This window comes from Mizuhopecten yessoensis, unplaced genomic scaffold, assembly GCF_002113885.1.
Source record: "Mizuhopecten yessoensis strain PY_sf001 unplaced genomic scaffold, ASM211388v2 scaffold9651, whole genome shotgun sequence".
Lineage (NCBI taxonomy): Eukaryota > Metazoa > Mollusca > Bivalvia > Pectinida > Pectinidae > Mizuhopecten > Mizuhopecten yessoensis.
In genome coordinates, this window is record NW_018408154.1 from 2,636,567 (window position 1) to 2,657,609 (window position 21,043).

A 21,043-nucleotide genomic window follows, 5' to 3' on the forward strand; every position below is an offset into this window, starting at 1 on the left:
CGGTCCTATAAAGGTTTTTGGGATATCCAGACTGGCGGTCCTATAAAGGTTTTTGGGATATCCAGACTGGTGGTCCAAAAAAGGTTTTTGGGATATCCAGACTGGCGGTCCTATATAGGTTGTTGGGATATCCAGACTGGCGGTCCTATAAAGGTTTTTGGGATATCCAGACTGGCGTTCCTATAAAAGTTTTTGGGATATCCAGACTGGCGGTCCTATAAAGGTTTTGAGTTGAGTTTCAGTCAATCATAGGCTTACTGTGATTGGTTACCTAGTTTCAGAGAATTCTTGTTATCCCTAATTGAGATATTTACAGTCAGTTGTGAGCCAACAAAGATCATCCTTGTTATTGGAGGGTTACGCTCTGTTACATTCTCTGCACCCTTGGAATATGTTATGACACAATCACAGGCTCTGTATGCACAACCATTGTTAAAGAAGACTAGTTTGATCATTTGATGTACATCAAAATAACTGCGCAGCAGTGTATGTCACCAGCGACTGGTCTTTTTTTTACCTGAAACCAATCGAATAGCTAACTGGGTGGCTTCAGTTCTGCCATGACATATTCCAGGGGCGCTGAAAACGTAAGTGAGCCTAACCCCTGAAATTTTTAAGAAAAATAACGACCTATCAAAGTTCTTTTTAATAGATGAGGTAATTAAATCAATAAAGTATTTGTATCCATCTAAATCATTATCATACTACACATACAATGCTTAGGCCATTAGTACACTACACATACAATGCTTAGGCCATTAGTACACTACACATTCAATGATAAGGTCATTATTACACTACACATACAATGCTAAGGTCATTATTACACTACATATACAATGCTAAGGTCATTATTACACTACACATACAATGCTAAGGTCATTATTACACTACACATACAATGCTTAGGCCATTAGTACACTACACATTCAATGCTAAGGTCATTATTACACTACACATACAATGCTAAGGTCATTAGTACACTACACATCCAATGCTAATGTCTATATTACACTACACATACAATGCTAAGGACATTAGTACACTACACATACAATGCTAAGGTCATTAGTACACTACTCAAACAATGCTAAGGTCATTAGTACACTACACATACAATGCTAATGTCATTAGTACACTACACATACAATGCTAAGGTCATTATTACACTACACATACTATGCTAAGGTCATTAGTACACTACACATACAATGCTAAGGCCATTAGTACACTACACATTCAATGCTAAGGTCATTATTACACTACACATACAATGCTAAGGTCATTAGTACACTACTCAAACAATGCTAAGGTCATTAGTACACTACACATACAATGCTAATGTCTATATGACACTACACATACAATGCTAAGGTCATTAGTACACTACACATACAATGCTAAGGTCATTATTACACTACACATACAATGCTAAGGTCTAAACCTCACCCATATATTGCAACGTCCCACAGACTGTCCGCGTCCTCTCCCTGATATTTAGCCATTTGGAAAGACCGAAGTCTGTTAGCTGTATGTGTCCTGTAATACAGAATAAAATTAAAACCATGTAGATTATAATAAAATACTTTAAAAGCACTAATTACAAGGAGCATAAATTTCCATATTTATGGTCTGGAAAAACATGCCAAATATAGGAAATTTCACTACGAAAGGCTGAAACTCCCAAAAAAAAAATGTTTTGAACAATTTGACTTTTCAAACTGTAGTACAAAATTAACACCATACCAATCCAAGTTAAAATCTCTTTGAAATGTACATTTATCTAATTAGCCCTCAAACCTTCTCCCCAGATTTATCCATATAGTAAACATTGATGGGTGTTAGATGCGGTAGGTGTGTTTAATGACACTGAAGGATTAATAGATTGACTGAGAATCAATTCTTATACTCACCATTAACATCTAATAGTATATTTTCCATCTGAAATCAAAACAATGACAAATCAGATGTTACTCATTCTTTAATAATGTTAGTATTAGGTATTTGAAGCATTCTTTTGGACTGCTAAAATTATCTTGCAGACATGAAGGATTGACTACACCATTACAAGGTACAAAATCCCTGACAGCATATAATAGTTAATAGGTAACACGTGACAGCATATAATAGTTAATAGGTAACACGTGACAGCATGTAATAGTTAATAGGTAACTCCTGACAGCATATAATAGTTAATAGGTAAGACGTGACAGCATATAATAGTTAATAGGTAAGACGTGACAGCATATAATAGTTAATAGGTAAGACGTGACAGCATATAATAGTTAATAGGTAACACGCGACAGCATATAATAGTTAATAGGTAACACATGACAAGATATAATAGTTAATAAATAACACGTGACAACATATAATAGTTAATAGGTAGCACGTGACAACATATAATAGTTAATAGACAACACATAACAACATATAATAGTTAATAAATAACACGTGACAACATATAATAGTTAATAGGTAACACGTGACAACATATAATAGTTAATAGGTAACACATAACAACATATAATAGTTAATAAATAACACGTGACAACATATAATAGTTAATAGGTAACACGTGACAACATATAATAGTTAATAGGTAACACATGACAACATATAATAGTTAATAAATAACACGTGACAACATATAATAGTTAATAGGTAACATGTGACAAAATATAATAGTTAATAGGTAACACATGACAACATATAATAGTTAATAGATAACATGTGACAACATTTAATAGTTAATAGGTAACATGTGACAACATATAATAGTTAATAGATAACACGTGACAACATTTAATAGTTAATAGGTAACATGTGACAACATATTATAGTTAATAGGTTACATGTGACAACATATAATATTTAATAGGTAACACATGACAAAATATAATAGTTAATAGGTAACATGTGACAACTAACCTTGATATCTCTGTAAATAACACCAGACTTGTGTAGATAATCTGCAAAAAATATCAAACATTTACCAAATTATTTTGCACTTCATAACCAGTACATTTACAGGAAAATCTATCTGATTTTTATATCCGATTTCTATATATAGCGTTTCAAAAATGATTTCAAATGTTCCAAATAAGCTTATAATCACTTTGTGAGAAGTATACATAGGCTACCAAAAATTACACTTACCTAAAACCATGGCCATCTCTGCTACAAATACTTTCACCAGTTGTTCCGGAAAATAGCCATGGAATGTCCATAAGGTGAAAGTGTCGCCATATGGAATATAATCTAAAACTGAAATGTAAAAAATACATAAAAAGTGCCTAATACTAACAAGGGAACCATGTGTCGATCACATTTGGACAACACATCCCGCATCCATTATATATACTGAGGTGTCGGACATATCTCTTAGTGACCACTCCCCTGTTAGTGCCGTTATATATACTGAGGTGTCGGACATATCTCTTAGTGACCACTATCCTGTTAGTGCCGTAATATATACTGAGGTGTCAGACATATCTCTTAGTGACCACTATCCTGTTAGTGCCGTTATATATACTGATGTGTCGGACATATCTCTTAGTGACCACTATCCTGTTAATGCTGTTATATATACTGAGGTGTCGGACATATCTCTTAGTGACCACTATCCTGTTAATGCTGTTATATATACTGAGGTGTCGGACATATCTCTTAGTTACCACTATCCTGTTAGTGCCATTATATATACTGAGGTGTCGGACATATGTCTTAGTGACCACTATCCTGTTAATCCTGTTATATATACTGAGGTGTCGGACTTATCTCTTAGTTACCACTATCCTGTTATTGCCATTATATATACTGAGGTGTCGGACATATCTCTCAGTTCCCACTATCCTGTTAGTGCCATTATATATACTGAGGTGTCGGACATATTTCTTAGTGACCACTATCCTGTTAATCCTGTTATATATACTGAGGTGTCGGACTTATCTCTTAGTTACCACTATCCTGTTATTGCCATTATATATACTGAGGTGTCGGACATATCTCTTAGAGACCACTATCCTGTTAGTGCGGTTATATATACTGAGGTGTCGGACGTATCTCTTAGTGACCACTATCCCGTTAGTGCCGTTAGAGTAAGAGACAAAACATATACAAAGGAACAAACGACAATTAAATATAGATGTTTAAAAAAAATTGATGGGTCAAAATTTAACAAAGATATTGAAAATATTCCATGGTCCTCTCTCGATGCCTTTGATTGTATAGATGACATGATTTCTGGTTTTCAGGATTTATTTTAGGACATTGTAAATAAGCATGCTCCTCTTAGAGAAAAGCGTGTTAAATATCATACAATTCCTGAGTGGTGGAATAGTGAAATTAATATAGGTATTCATATTAGAAATAAACCTAAACAAGATGGTAACATAGAAATGTACAAAAAGTGGAGAAACAAAGTTACTATATGATCAGAAGTGCAAAGAAAAACTACTTTTCTGAAGTCTTAGAGCAATTCAAGAATTCCAGCCAAGATTATTGGAAAAACATTAAAAAACTTTGTCCTACAACTAAAATAGCATCTCCAACATTTATTCAATATGAAGGTAAAGATATTACAGATGTTGATAAAATTAGTAATGTTTTTATTCAATATTTTACAGATATTTCAAAACAGTATATATACAGAATACAGACGGAGGTAGTTCTTCTGAAACTTTGTGTACACTTCAACAGTTCACTGAAGAAAAACTTGAGGGTGCTTCCTTTGATATACCAAAATTTGAAGAAGAGTTTGTGGTCAATATAGATACTTTAAAAGCAACTGGACTTGATAACATTGGAGCTAAATTTTTGAAATGTTGTACCAAAGCAATTACACCTAAAGCTTGTAAATTATTGAATTTCAGTATTGAAACTAATACCTTTCGAAGTTTTTAGAAAAATGCTAAAGTTAGTCCTTTCTTTAAGAAAGGGAATAAAGAACAAATTAGTAATTATAGACCAATATCAGTACTACCAATTCTATCCAAATGTCTTGAAAAACATATTCATCAACATTTTTATAACTTTTTATGCAGCCATGATCTAATTTTAGAAAGCCAATTAGGCTTTAGAATACAACAGTCCTGTCAGACTGTACTGACAAAAAAATTCCATTGATAAGGGATACTTGTTAGGGGTTTCATTTTAAGACTTTAGAAAGGCCTTTGACCTTGTTGACCACAACAGATAACTTGCCAAACTAGAACACTGACAGGTCAGTAAGGGCCCCGTCTTGTGGCAATTATATCCCCCATAATCATCAAGAAGCAATCTGCCCATATAGCTGAGCTTGACGTTTGACATTTGGACTTCAAAAAGAATCGCAAGGAAGCAAAATATACATTTTACATGTACTATGATGTGATGTGTTTCCTTCTACCTCCATATTTGCTGGACTAACAGAACTGTAATTACCGGTGCAATACTCATTTGTTAGCTTTGATTTGTTTTATTTCACTTAAAATACCTTCTCCATCAAGAGCCAGAGATTCACTTTGTCTTTGACCTTTGGACCCAAATGACCTTGACCATTAACCCAGTGACCCTGATCTTTGGTCAGTTGACTTATTCTTTAATTCCGACCCCCTTTGCTTCTTAATATCATAACAAAATGTTCATCAGTGAAAAATACAAAACTTGACCTTGACCCTTTGGACCCAGTAACCATGAACTAAGGTCAGTTGACTCTGTGTTAAGTTCTGAACAACATTGCTTCATAATGTCATAACAAAATGTTCATCAGGGAAAAAGGTACAAAATTTAAACCTTGACCTTTGACCAAGTGACCTTGACCTTTGGTAAATTGACTCCTTGTTAAAACAAAATGTGTGTTAACACAGAACAAGAGGCCCATGGGCCTTAACGGTCACCTGAGTAATGTAAAAACTGATGTTATCGATGTTGCCAAATGAAAAAGAAATCATTTTGTAACAAGGGTAACTTGACTACATGTAATGCAAAAGTAGTGTAAAAGATCTGGGTAGTATATGTACTATGTACAAATAGTGGTTCTGTCAGTCAGCTGAATTATGGTAAAGCACCTTAAGACCCTTCTATCTATGAAGAGTATTTGATTCTACCATATGTGGATATTGAGAAGAAGATTTTTGAAATTTTAGTCAATTTGACCCTTTTTGGCCCCGCCCAAACAGTATTTTATGGGATAAAAACATGTATGCTCATCATTTGTGTAACTTGTGTAATTTAGCACATTATTTATGTAACTGTTGTATAGTTAAAATGTAATACCTGGGCTGACCATGCTGGTAGGGCTCCCCCCCCACCGCTGGAAAGCTCGGGTCATCGTTCATTTAGAGCTGTTTCTGTGATAATAGTGGATTTAAAATGTACATGTAAAATTATCTTACCAATTAACCATTCATAGTACTATTTTATCATTGTTGTTTATAATGTACATCTTTTAATATGCTTGACCATATGGGAGACGAGTCTTTGACTCAAAATGTAATCAAGTTTAAATAAAGACTACTATTATTATTATTATTATAACAGGACTTCAAGGAAACCAAGGAAACGTTTAAACAGTCTATGTTACAAGTGTACATAAACATTCATCAACCTCTCCATCTTTATCCATTGGAAACATTGATTACACCAACCCATTCTGAGAAGTTAAAAGATAACCACTCAAATCACCCAAAGCTTCTATTAGCCTATCTTTGAGGGATGTTGCTTAATCCAGCTGAGTTTAAATATCTGACCACTGTAAGGCATTTAACCAATGGCTAAACTGAAACCAATGCTTGAGCAACCAATACATTTATATATGTACCAAGAAGAAAGAACATGACCCACCATTAAAAAATGTATTTCAGTAGAAAATATTGGAACTTACCTATATACAAAAACTTTTTTGATTGCCAATATTCATGTAACTTCACAATAAACGGGTGATCACCAAGCATTGCCTGACAACAGATGAAAATGATGCCTGTTACACATTGACACGGCTGTCAGAGGTCAAATGTCAATACATATATAAACATACCCAGATCTCAATGAAATGGAAATTATTCATGTCTAATAATTACACAGGCAAAAATTCTTCAGTTGAATTTGACCAAAAACAATCTTGACCTGAACTTCACCTGAAATTCGGACCAAGGCTTTTTCAAGTCCTATTCAGGTCAATTTCAGGTAGAATTCAGATAAAATTTTCACCTGAAATTGACTTTTTTTGCTCTTTTCATGTAAGGTTGACCTGAAATTCTGAAATGAATTGACATGAAGAAATTTTGCCAGTGTAATGGGTGTTCACTAATTAACTTTCATTTCAGCATATTTAACAGGAAAAGTCTTCAAATAATAACTAAAAGCCTAATTAACTTCAATCACTTACAGGTAACACTTGATTTTTAGAAATAAGTGTCATAGTTACTGCAATAATATCTTCTTTATTGAATGGTTATTATAGAACATACACAGAACCTTAATTTCTATTTATAGAGATGGTTACGGTAAACCTCCGGTCAGTTCGAATAGGCGGATAGTTCGAACACACCTTTTTAACAATAAAAACAATAATTGTTTGTCTAGTTATAGTTCGAACCTGCCTTTTTCAACATTTCAGATAGTTCGAACTGACCAGAGGTTTAGCGTATCTTGACCCGTTTCTCTCCTACACAGTGAGACATCCTAGAAGCAGCTTACAAAAATATAAAGACACATTTAAGGATTTTCCTGTGGTGAAGTTTGCTTCTTCCTCAACTATTTCAAGTCTGGTAGCGAAATCTAGTAGTAAACCATGTGATAAAATTGTAATAAAATGATATTTTTTTGTTGAAAGCCCTTTTGATCCCAGTAGAATGCATGATGGTATTAACTCATTCACCCTTGAAGACATATTTGAACTCTTCCAATTCAAAGGTTGGAATAGTTCAATATAAATTTCAGGGGTGAATGAGTTGATTACATTTAGAGATTCCTTCTCATCTTAGATTTCCTCAAAATCCAAGGGTTCTGATCTTCATAAACATTTCTACCATGCATCCCTGGAATATGTCGTGACAAAATTGTATCGAAGACTCTTTATGCCACACCTTGCAAATGTTACATATAGACTAGTTTGATTGACAGACTTTTAAGTTGATTGTAGCTATATATACCGGTATATATATATGGGGCAAAGAAGTAACTCCAACAGTGTGGACAAGTTTAGGTTGTCAAATTTTCGGAGCAATCTGCTCCTTTTTCAAGACACGTGAAACAGAACAGTTACATGTACATATACATCATATTGCAAGAAGATAGAATTGATATACTATAATTGAAAATATGTCCCGTCTATATTACTTCTTTGACCCATACCGGTACATATATATACAGTAGCTCAACAGAAATCTAAGGTATCAGCCTGGCGACTGATTAGGTTTTTATATCTAAGCCAATCCAGTAGCTAACGATGTGCTTTGGATTTTGTCATGAGATATTCCAGGGTGAGGGGTGCAGAGAAGATTAATATAATCTTCCCTTACCTTAAGGGTGTGACAGAGAAATCTCCTACCCGAGGGGTGAGAGCCTAGGGTTAGACAACCAAAAAAATCACCCCTCGGGTAGGATATTTCTCTGTCACACCCTTAAGGTAGGGGTTGATTATTTTTCTCCCATCCTATCATTTCAGTCACAACTCCACCAACAATAATCTACCAAGTTTGTTAACAAAAACACATGCGAGGTATGAATATCATCTTTCACTTTTAATGACGTCACAATTACCAGTGATGCATTTTAATGACGTCACAATTGAACCTGTGCTAATCGACACGGGGCTATCTCCCCCTAGGGGGTGACAAGCTGATCTTTCCCGGCTAAAACAGGAGACAAGCCTGTGAAGGGTGGGAGAAATGCTTGTCCATGAGTGGAACCCTTTGAATTGAGGATGCATCTAAGAAGTATGAAGTTATTTGTAATACATGTATACTACCTTTGTCAATGGCTGCACTAATGAAAGCCTGTATGAGAAGGAAGTATAATGTAAGTGTTACATACTTCCCTTCTCCATTAACTCACCTGTATAGCTGCCTCCCTTCTCCATTAACTCACCTGTATAGCTGCCTCGTCTTTACACTGCTGTATAGCACCCTCTACAATGATTTGAGTTTTACTCATCACCTGTAAAGGAATTATTGGTAGAATCTGTTTTCAAAGATTATATAACAAAGATATATAACAAAGATTATATAACAAATATATATAACAAAGATATATAACAAAGAACTATAATAAAGATACACAGCCGAGACATTATATCACTCCATCATTGACAAATTACCCTTGTTTATCATATACTTAGTACCATATACTGCATATCAGCCCTGTGTAATACGGTTTAATTCACGTGACCCATATCAAACCGGCACTCGGTTAACTCTTTAAGTTTGGAACACCTCTAGAGTTATAAGCGCTAACTAGACTACCACTGATTTGTTTACATCAGATACGTCAGTCACTTATGATGTCAGGTCAAGAAACTAAAGGTGACATAATTCTAAATTCACTGACTGATCCGATACTGGAGCTTAATGACCATATTTACATTTCGAAAAAAATGGGAAATCCAAATACGGCAAGAAGGACTTTGTCAGATTTGAACAAATTTTCAACCTGTGTGAAGTCTAGAAATGAGGAAAGACAGATCGAAGAATTAGACCCAAAGTAACTTGACAGACACCTTGCATTGTTTTTCATGAATGCCACTAAACCAAATGCCAAGTTATCATAATTAAAATTTGTTGTTTATCACCAAAGTTTTTGTTTTTATCAAATTTGTGTTGAATCTCACTTCAAATAGAGAATATTACAAATATATAGCCCTCGACCAATATCAGACCTCGGAGTGAAGCCCTCGGTCTGATATTGGGTCCTTGGGATGATATGGCATGTAATATGGATTTTACCATGTAATATTCTCTATTTACCAATGATAAACCCTATACTAACAAATGAAGCACATTTCCTTGAATAAGTTAAAGCTTTTATACCAAGTTATTTGCAGTTATTTGCCTGAATTTATTCGTGAATGTTAGAAAACCTGCGTAAACCAGACATCCTCATAATCTGTGTCAAACAGATACTGTATTTGATGTAATAGGGATGCCTGCTGTAATAACGTACCTCAGATCAGTGATTTCAAAAATATAACCTGAATGCCAAAGTAGCCCAGTAGTTTATTTTGTTTGACAACTTCTGCTACTAAAATGGCACTGTATTAGTTTATATTGAATGAAAACAAACTGCCCCGAAGTAGTATCTCATCATACAGTCAACAAGGCAGAACGACCTACATAATGTATTGCTTTATTAATTCAGAATTCAACCTGATATTTGGACAAAAAGATCTTCATGTGATTGAAATATTGTCAAAATATGAGATACAACATGCAGGTCTAATTAAAACATACAATAAAGTACATATATATTCTGAAACCTGTATAAACAAGACAACCTAAAAACCTGTATAAACCAGACAATATTAAATCCTGTATACACCAGACAACGTAAAAACCTGTATAAACCAGTCAATATTAAATCCTGTATACACCAGACAACGTAAAAACCTGTATAAACCAGACAATATTAAATCCTGTATAAACCAGACAACCTAAAAACCTGTATAAACACAACAATCTAAAAACCTGTATAAACCAGACAACCTATAAACCTGTATAAACCAGACAACCTAAAAAAACTGTATAAACAAGACACTCTAAAATCATGTATAAACCAGACAACCTATAAACCTGTATAAACCAGACAACCTAAATACCTGTATAAAACAGACAACCCAAAATCCTATCTAGAGCAGACAATCTTAAAACCTGTATAAACAAGACAATCTAAAAACCTGTACTTATTGTCCAGAAAACAACGTGTGTCAGATGAACCGAGATATAGAAAACAGACACAGTGGCATAAGCTCACAGGCATTTCAGGTTCCGACGGTTAACATTCAACAACTATATTTTATTTTGCCAAAGTTGGAATAACGCTCATTTCTCTATGTAATGACGCAAATACATGTAGTTCTTGTTTGTTGAGCAGACTTAAACATCTACCAATCTGCCCAACACCCATTTATAGCTGACTCATGTAGTACCTTCATTGCGTACACCTGCTTCTCATCCTCCCTCCTGACACGTAAAACATTGCCGTAGGCTCCCTTAGCGATGACATCCACTACCTGTGAGAAACAAGTAACAGGTTTCAGTTAAACAATCAACGTATGTGCCTATACTATAGTGGAATATATAACATGGGTGAGAAATACAATTCAGATCATATTGGTATGTCTATTACCTGTGAAAAGTAAGGATCTTTAAAAGTCAAAACAGCGAATAAAAGTATTAGAAATACAAGTGTATCATTTTGTAACTCTTAAGCAACTCTGGCGATCCCTCAATTTTCGGGGTTCACAATTTTAGTGCAAACCAATTTTTTCAGGATTTATGACGTCCATCGTTTCCCATTTACAAGAATGCAACAGTAACAATATTGTTAGGTAAATAACAATTATGTCAATGATTTGATCAGTATAACATAATCTTCCCACGTGGTTGGGCAGCTGGTGAACCCATACCTTTTCACGTCCGATTGGGGAATTGAACCCAGGCCGCCTTGGTAAAAGGCGAATGCGATATCCACTGCGCTACCCGCCCACCGTTATTATTTGTTTGAGTTAACTTGATAGCCTTTTATAATTATCTCAGCATGCTGATGGGCAAACAACATTACTTTGACCTGTTGGTTACTCAGCAGAAGCAGTTAAAAGGTTTAGACACATTTCATCTCCGAGACATTGAAAGAAGGTCGAGGTCATTTATTTAAACACTTTTGCAACCCTTTAGTCCAGAATACATATCGCTTACATCGTAATTCTGGGTCTATTTGTTTTTTCAGTACATATACATGTTATTTGAACTTTTGACCAACTCGGTCTTGAAAAAATTGTCAAAATCCCTTGAGGAAACTTGGTAGCCCTACGGTATACAAGTGTGCTACTGGTCATTCATGATCAGAAGTTGTTTCAAGATTCTAACACATTTGACAACTGTGATCTTGAAAATGGGTCAAGATCATTCATTTGAACAAAAATGATAGCCTCCTTCCCTACATGCTACTGGCTAAATACCCTAGGAATATCTTTGTTATTCAGACAAAGTTGTTCAAACAAACAAGAGCTCAATTCTTTTAGCAAACTTTATAGCACTCCATGCCATTAAGTTATTGGCCAAATATCATATTTCTAAGTCATTTTTTGTTCAGATATAGTTTATGAGTGCCTAACAAATATGACCCCCGTGTCCTTGAATATCCTTGAATATGGAATTATGGTTATCTTTTTTGCAAGCTTTGTCAAATTTCTGCCAGCAAGCAAATGATGAAACCAAATATCCTCACGACCCAAGTTTTTTTAGTTTTCAGAAGAAGTAATTTTATCATTTAACAAATTTGACCAGGAAGATCTTGAAGTTGAACATTGGACGGTAAGGATTATTTTATTTGCAGAATTTATATTCTTTGAAGAATTTCATGTCATTTTCGCTCTTTAAAAGGAGTCATTCGAGTGTTTTAACAAATGAGACCCCTGTGACCTTATATATGGATCATTGCCATTTCTTTTCCCAAATTCCCCTCGATTTTAACAATATTGAGTTCCTTGGCTCTGGATTGTCAGGACCAAGTTAGATTAAATATCCCTTAACCCATACTTGAATATAGCTTTTATAGACATACCTTCAATACCCCTATTTGGCCCCATCCCTCAGCTCCCATTTGGGCTCACACCTACCCAATCAATAGTTGAGTTCCCTTGACCAAAAGATTTTCAAGATCAAATAATGATCAAACCCCTTTTTCTGTACTCAACAAGTTGGTTTTATTGGACTATACCAGTACCTTTATTTCCCTTATAAGACATTGACTCATCTTCTAATGTTGAGTCTCCTTGACCCAAGAATGCTCCTACTCTAGAAGTATATTTTTTAAACATTTACCATTTTCTGATGTGCCCCACCACCGTGCCCCCTCAAAAAAGGGAGAGGGGCACCCCTTAATGTTCATACAATATGTATTCCCCTTGGCCCAAGGATTCTCTGCCCTACCCTGCTGACTCATGGCCTCAACATAGACATGGGTTGAGGGTTACATATATTGCATCATAATACATATCAGATTGAATTGGCTCAAACTGAACTGAATGAGAATCGAACATGGTAGTAATCAAAGTTATTTTACCTCAAACTCCTGCTCCTCGAGACTACCCCTGACTGGAAAGTCGGGCAGGAAGAGGGCCTCAACCAAAGGTACTGACCATTGGGCACCTTCAGATCCTTTATCTAGCTCATCCTGGGATTTACCCCGAACGAGGCGCTCAGAGCCTCGTGTCTTATTCCCTCTCACAAAATCTGGATTAGTCGCTTGTAAAAACTGCGAAAACATAAAACATAAAAAATTGTTACACTAGGTGTTTCTGTTATATTTTATCTAACTTACCTTTGTTTTGCCTGATTAAGTGTATTACACTGGTACAGATTTTAAGATGGGTAAAATAATGAAATAAAACCTATCAGCATCACCCTCTTTGGGTCTGATTGACCGTACAAGACTCTACCTATCAGCATCACCCTCTTTGGGTCAGATTGACCATACAAGGCTCTACCTATTAGCATCACCCTCTTTGGGTCTGATTGACCATACAAGGCTCTACCTTTCAGCATCACCCTCTTTGGGTCAGATTGACCCCTATAATATCCATACAACCTATTAGCATCACCCTCTTTGGGTCAGATTTACCCCTATAATATCCATACAAGGTTCTACCTATCAGCATCGCCCTCTTTGGATCTGATTGACCATACAAGGCTCTACCTATAAGCATTGACAACTTTGGGTCTTCTTGCCCATACAAGGCTCTACCTATCAGCACTGCCCTCTTTGGGTCTGATTGACCATACAAGACTCTACCTATCAGCATCACCCTCGTTGGGTCTGATTGACCATACAAAGCTCTACCTATCAGCATTGCCCTCTTTGGGTCTGATTCACCATACAAGGCTCTACCTATCAGCACTGCCCTCTTTGGGTCTGATTGACCATACAAGGATCAACCTATCAGCATCACCCTCTATGGGTCTGACCAGAGACATGGTAGTCTAGTGGTAGGACGCTGGGATCATGAATGAAGGTTTGCTGGTTTGAGTCACATCAGGGCACTGTGTTGTATCTTTCAGCAAGTTACTTTACTTCGCTTGCTATAAGCATTCACACCTTTGGGTCTGATCGACCATACAAGGCTATACCTATCAGCATCACCATCTTTGGGTCTGATTGATCCCTATTCTACCTATTAGCATCACCCTCTTTGGGTCAGATTTACCCCTATAATATCCATACAAGGTTCTACCTATCAGCATCGCCCTCTTTGGATCTGATTGACCATACAAGTGTCTACCTATCAGCATCACCATCTTTGGGTCAGATTGACCATACAAAGCTCTACCTATCAGCATTGCCCTCTTTGGGTCCGATTGACCATACAAGGCTCTACCTATCAGAATCGCCCTCTTTGGATCTGATTGACCATACAAGTCTCTACCTATCAGCATCACCATCTTTTGGTCTGATTGACCATAGAAGGCTCTACCTATCAGCATCACCATGGTTGGGTCTGATTGACCATACAAGGCTCTTCCTATCAGCATCACCCTCTTTGGGTCAGATTTACCCCTATAATATCCATACAAGGTTCTACCTATCAGCATCGCCCTCTTTGGGTTTGATTGACCATACAAGGCTCTATACCTATCAGCATCGCCATGGTTGGGTCTGATTGACCATACAAGGCTCTACCTTTCAGCATCACCCTCTTTGGGTCAGATTTACCCCTATAATATCCATACAAGGTTCTACCTATCAGCATCATCATCTTTGGGTCTGATTGATCATACAAGGCTCTACCGATAAGCATCACCCTCTTTGGGTCTGATTGACCATACAAGGATCAACCTATCAGCATCACCCTCTATGGGTCTGACCAGAGACACGGTAGTCTAGTGGTAGGACGCTGGGATCATGAATGAAGGTTTGCTGGTTTGAGTCACATCAGGGCACTGTGTTGTATCTTTCAGCAAGTTACTTTACTTCGCTTGCTATAAGCATTGACAACTTTGGGTCTGATTGACCATACAAGGATCAACCTATCAGCATCACCCTCTATGGGTCTGACCAGAGACACGGTAGTCTAGTGGTAGGACGCTGGGATCATGAATGAAGGTTTGCTGGTTTGAGTCACATCAGGGCACTGTGTTGTATCTTTCAGCAAGTTACTTTACTTCGCTTGCTATAAGCATTGACAACTTGGTCTCTGACTGCCCATACAAGGCTCTACCTATCAGCACCACCATCTTTGGGTCTGATTGACCAAACAAAGCTCTACCTATCAGCATCATCATCTTTGGGTCTGATTCACCATACAAGGCTCTACCTATCAGCATTTCCATCACTGGGTCAGATTGACCATACAAGGCTCTACCTAATAGCATCACCCTCTTTGGGTCTGATCGACCATACAAGGCTATACCTATCAGCATCACCATCTTTGGGTCTGATTGATCGCTATAATATCCATACAAGGCTCTATACCTATCAGCCTCACCATCGTTGGGTCTGATTGACCATATAAGGCTCTACCTATCAGCATCACCCTTTTTGGGTCAGATTGACCCCTATAATATCCATACAACCTATTAGCATCACCCTCTTTGGGTCTGATCGACCATACAAGGCTATACCTATCAGCATCACCATCTTTGGGTCAGATTGACCATACAAAGCTCTACCTATCAGCATCACCCTCTATGGGTCTGACCAGAGACATGGTAGTCTAGTGGTAGGATGCTGGGCTCATGACTGAAGGTTTGCTGGTTTGAGTCACATCAGGGCACTGTGTTGTATCTTTCAGCAAGTTACTTTACTTCGCTTGCTATAAGCATTGACAACTTTGGGTCTGATTGACCATACAAGACTCTACCTATCAGCATCACCCTCGTTGGGTCTGATTGACCATACAAAGCTCTACCTATCAGCATTGCCCTCTTTGGGTCCGATTGCCCATACAAGCCTCTACCTATCAGCATCACCCTCTTTGGGTTTGATTGACCATACACGGCTCTCTACCTATCAGCATCACCATCGTTGGGTCAGATTGACCATACAAGGATCTACCTATCAGCATCACCATCTTTGGGGCTGATTGATCCCTATAATATCCATACAAGGCTCTATACCTATCAGCCTCACCATCGTTGGGTCTGATTGACCATACAACGCTCTACCTATCAGCACCATCATCTTTGGGTCTGATTGACTATACAAGGCTGTACCTATCAGCATCATCATCTTTGGGTCTGATTGATCATACAAGGCTCTACCGATAAGCATCACCCTCTTTGGGTCTGATTGACCGTACAAGACTCTTCCTATCAGCATCACCCTCTTTGGGTCAGATTGACCATACAAAGCTCTACCTATCAGCATTGCCCTCTTTGGGTCTGATTGACCATACAAGGCTCTATACCTATTAGCATCACCATCGTTGGGTCAGATTGACCATACAAGGCTCTACCTATCAGCATCACCATCTTTGGGTCTGATTGACCATACAAGGCTCTACCTATCAGCATCACCCTCTATGGGTCTGACCAGAGACATGGTAGTCTAGTGGTAGGACGCTGGGCTCATGACTGAAGGTTTGCTGGTTTGAGTCACATCAGGGCACTGTGTTGTATCTTTCAGCAAGTTACTTTACTTCGCTTGTTTAAGTCTACTAAGCTGTAAATGAGTATGTTGTTGGGCAGTGCTAGAATTGTAGAATGCTAGCTGTGAGCACCAAAATGGCAGCACCGGCTATGCTCCCCAGGGAGTTGAGAAAGATATTGGCTGGTTGCAAAGGCCCAATAAACCAAGCTGGATAATAATTTGTGAACCACTTTGAGACGACCTACGAACTAGATTGTGATAAAGCCGTATATAAGAACCTCCAATTACTATTATTATTATTGACCCCTATAATCCTATCAGCTAAGACTTCTATGGATCTTACTGACCTTCTATAGGATAACAGGGTCTGTACGATGATGGTTAGAAGGACTACAAATTATAGAACATTTGTATGTGTGAAAACCTCACTCTTTTTGCAGGAAACCAACTCCCACACCCAGCGATTTAATATCAGGAATGGTAATATAAAGTATTTCTTAACAAACCACCTTTTAATTAGTACAATGTACATGTACTCTTATATGAAATCACACACCTGAGTGTATTTTGCTAATTTCTTTTATCCTGAAAGAAAAATTAATCAGTATTCTGTTAAGGAGAATATATATATACAGTTGTGGGATCGCACATTACACGATGTGTGCGCGGTGTGTGAACGGTGTGTGCACGATGGGCGACAATAAAAAGCTGGACGATCATAATGCTTGTGCACATCTGTGCGCACGATGGACGGACGTTGTGCAATAACAATCGTGGTTGGTGTAAATTGAGGAGTGCCTTAACACTTTATACGGTTTCGTGTTTAAACATATAAACTTGATGTTTACACATGTTTCTATATTCTAGCAACATTTATAAACTTATCTTTCTGTCTATACATTCTTATATTTAGAAATTGTGTTTTCTGTGTTTTTAAACAAACTTAACTGACACATGTAAAATTACAATACCTGTTCTGTTACCTTGGAGCCAAACCCATTTTTAACAGCCTAACGGTCGCTGTAATACTGTGTAACACGCATTGTGAAATTGTATAATCTTGATTATTGTGATGAAAAAGTACAGATATATACACAGTGTACATTATCGCATACAAGCCTTCCGTATTTTTGTCATTCAGTAATTTTGATCTACAAATGATACCAAATCGCACAGTTGTGCGGAGAGAAGCGCACAACCGGGCGAACAATTGCTATATCGCACAGTTGTGCGCACCATGTGTGGACGATGTGCGGACGGTGTGTGAACGATGTATGCACGGTGTGCGCACGCTATTTTTGGTGCGTTGTGCGATCCCACAACTGTATATAAGTGTTGGGATGACATTTATATTTATTCAAACTGCAAACAAACATGTACTCAAATTGTAAATAAACAGAACTCCAGAGGATCCACACATGCACACCAACATCCAAAAACAACATGCACATGTACAGGTTAACCAAATCTAAAAAAATTACAGGATGCACAGGCTAAACTACACATACTATTCTAGTATTGAATTGCTTTGCTTTCACTTGGCATTAAAAGCTATGTATATAATTGCCATCTAGAAACGAAATCCATGAAGCTCACCTTGAATTTCAAGTTCCAACTGGCATTCATATGAGTATGAATACTTACAGGAAGCAGTACAATGCTTATATTTATCATTTAATAATCTCATACACATAAAATTCAACTTTTAGAATTCATATTAAATGTATGTATCAAGTGTACGTGCTTGATCAATGAATACCACAGCCGTCTTTCTGAAAAGACCATTCAGGTGAACCATTACCATTCAATAATCTGTCCATGACATTCATAGCTCATATGAATGCCAACTGATTGCCATTTGATACTGGAAGGGTTATGAAGTGACATATATATATATATCACTATATACATCTTCCTCAACCAAAGGTACAGACCATGGGCAGCTTCAGATCCTTTATCTAACCCATCCTGGGATTTACTACCAACGATTACATTACCCGGTATCCATTACTTCATTAATTAATTCATCTCTTTTATTTTGGCACATCGCTGATGTCATTTGAATTCTCTCTGAATTCTTACAAAGGAGGAGTTATGAAGATCGATAGACTATATATACATGTATGTCCCCCACAGTCAGTTTACACAGGAGGGAGAGAGTGTATAAAGATACAGAATGTCCCCTCAGTCAGTTTACACAGGAGGTACAGAGTTATAAAGAATGTCCCACAGCTACTTTGCACAGCTAGGCCTAGGGGTTAGCTAGAATGTTAATAAGATTAAGAATAGCTTAACTTCCACGGCCACATGCATCAAAACAGACATTTTTGTGATACGACAATTAAAAGACTTGAATTCTGTCCCTTTAAACAATCAGATAATAATATTGCTTTTTGACGAAAAACATTATCTTGTATCCAAACAATTCCATTTCAGCGACTGGAGAAAAGTATTCAATGTCTACATTAATATTTGAGGGTGAGAGATACATTATTATCTGCATACTGTACACTGAAAGTTCTTTAGCAAAATCTTGTTAATCGGAAACAGTACATTTCAAATTCAGGCAAGAAATTTATTTTAGAGACATTTTTCAGTCCGATATTCCTGATCATGACATGAAACTTTATAATGTGTCTGGATTACCAAGGTTTAACTGAATGTCTGTGAGCTTCATATTTGTTAAAATTTAACTTTATAAATTAATATTACATCTGTATTTAACAAATTTTGGCCATTTGACCTTACTTTGATTTATATTCTTTCAAAATACATTTATAAGAAGCATCAACTGCAGCTGTACTTAACTCATTTACCCCTGAAGACACATTTGAACGCATCCAGTTCAAAGGTTGGAATATATAGTTCATAATGAAATTTCAGGGGTGAATGAATTAAATGTAAATATGATTTTTTAATAACCACAAAAAAAAATAACCACATAAATAAGTCTAACCAATATTCGAGTAATATGAAACTCACATAACTTATGTACCATATACCTAAATGTTTTACTTCCCCAATTGTAATTTAATATAAGGACTTCACTTTCTCACCTTCTTTAATTTGCTGAACAGGGAAAACCAATGTAAGAGTTGCACACAGTTACTGCCAAATGCTGCCTGAGCATACATAGCTGGGGTCAAGCTACAATTATCTTAAATAACAAATATAAAATAATCATGATGTTAATGTTAAAAACGAAAATCACATTTGGGGATTAGTGTATGTACTTCAAATACCAGGTGGAAATATATACAACATTTTACTGATCAAAATAGATTCCTAAACATGCAAATTTATAAGAAAATATCCATATCTATCATTTTAAATAGGAGGTGACAGAAAAAGCTAACAAAGGGAGGCAATATGTGTAACAGAATGCATACATTTTGTGACAAGATAAAAAAATCTTGTTCCACTTCAGGATTTGGAATTTGACAAAAACTTTCTATTTGTATCATAATTTCTAGTCAGACCCCTATGCCCTGTTCTGTTGGCCTCTAATTACCATATTGATTAGTACAGTTGACTCTAATATAGTGACCATAGGTATAACGTTAACATCTACTCTAACTCAGGTGGAGAAGTTACGGTATGAGGACTAAACTGCTGTCGTTACTGCTCACTATCATTGATTCTTGCTGGGGGTATGTCTTCCTCTGTTCCATCGTTATTATTATGACAATGTTAATTTATAATAAATTGTAGATTTGAATATTTCATAAAGTGATGAGTTAACTTCTATAAGTTCTGCTTTCATCATTGGACATGCTTCAGATGTTAAGTGCCAGTGATTTTTTGGGGGTGATTTCATTTTGCCCAATTTACCGGAGTCTCAGTATACAATTTATTATATTTGAAAGCATTAATAACTACTAAAATGAAAATAACTTGTCCATGTATAACAAATGGAAGGGGGATGTGCAAGCTTCCTTTTTTTCAAACATTACAAGTATACATAGCTGATTTTTTTTTACCAAAGATTATTTTTTCATTTGCAATGCAGATTTATACTATTGAATAATGTTTCTACAATTCACAAAAAAAAATCAAAACCCAATGAAATTTATTTTAAACATGTATGCTATATCTATAAATCAGAAGAATTTAACATAACTTTAAGCTAACAACATTACAGACAACTTGATTTCACCTGAACAATAAATAGGTGGGTGAATGAAATACAATTGCTCAATATGAATATTCCACATAAAGTTCAAAATGACAGGTCATTCTTGGCTTATTCCATTACACT

General features: G+C 36.5%; 1 protein-coding gene across 2 annotated transcripts in view; it reads right to left on the reverse strand.

Moving 5' to 3' along the window:
• The window catches only part of LOC110458540 (serine/threonine-protein kinase S6KL-like), a 40,188-nt gene that overhangs the window by 13,181 nt on the left and 5,964 nt on the right, over nt 1–21,043 (reverse strand). The window contains exons 2-10 of one of the 2 annotated variants that reach the window (XM_021510277.1): nt 19,842–19,942; nt 13,264–13,455; nt 11,126–11,209; nt 9,073–9,141; nt 6,866–6,938; nt 3,160–3,267; nt 2,932–2,972; nt 1,914–1,941; nt 1,450–1,539 (exon numbers count right to left, since the gene is read on the reverse strand). In XM_021510277.1, the coding sequence (XP_021365952.1) occupies nt 1,450–1,539; nt 1,914–1,941; nt 2,932–2,972; nt 3,160–3,267; nt 6,866–6,938; nt 9,073–9,141; nt 11,126–11,209; nt 13,264–13,455; nt 19,842–19,919 (763 nt within the window). In that variant the 5' untranslated portion in view covers nt 19,920–19,942. The remainder of the gene's footprint in view (nt 1–1,449; nt 1,540–1,913; nt 1,942–2,931; nt 2,973–3,159; nt 3,268–6,865; nt 6,939–9,072; nt 9,142–11,125; nt 11,210–13,263; nt 13,456–19,841; nt 19,943–21,043) is intronic. The other variant, XM_021510278.1, reaches the window with a different exon arrangement.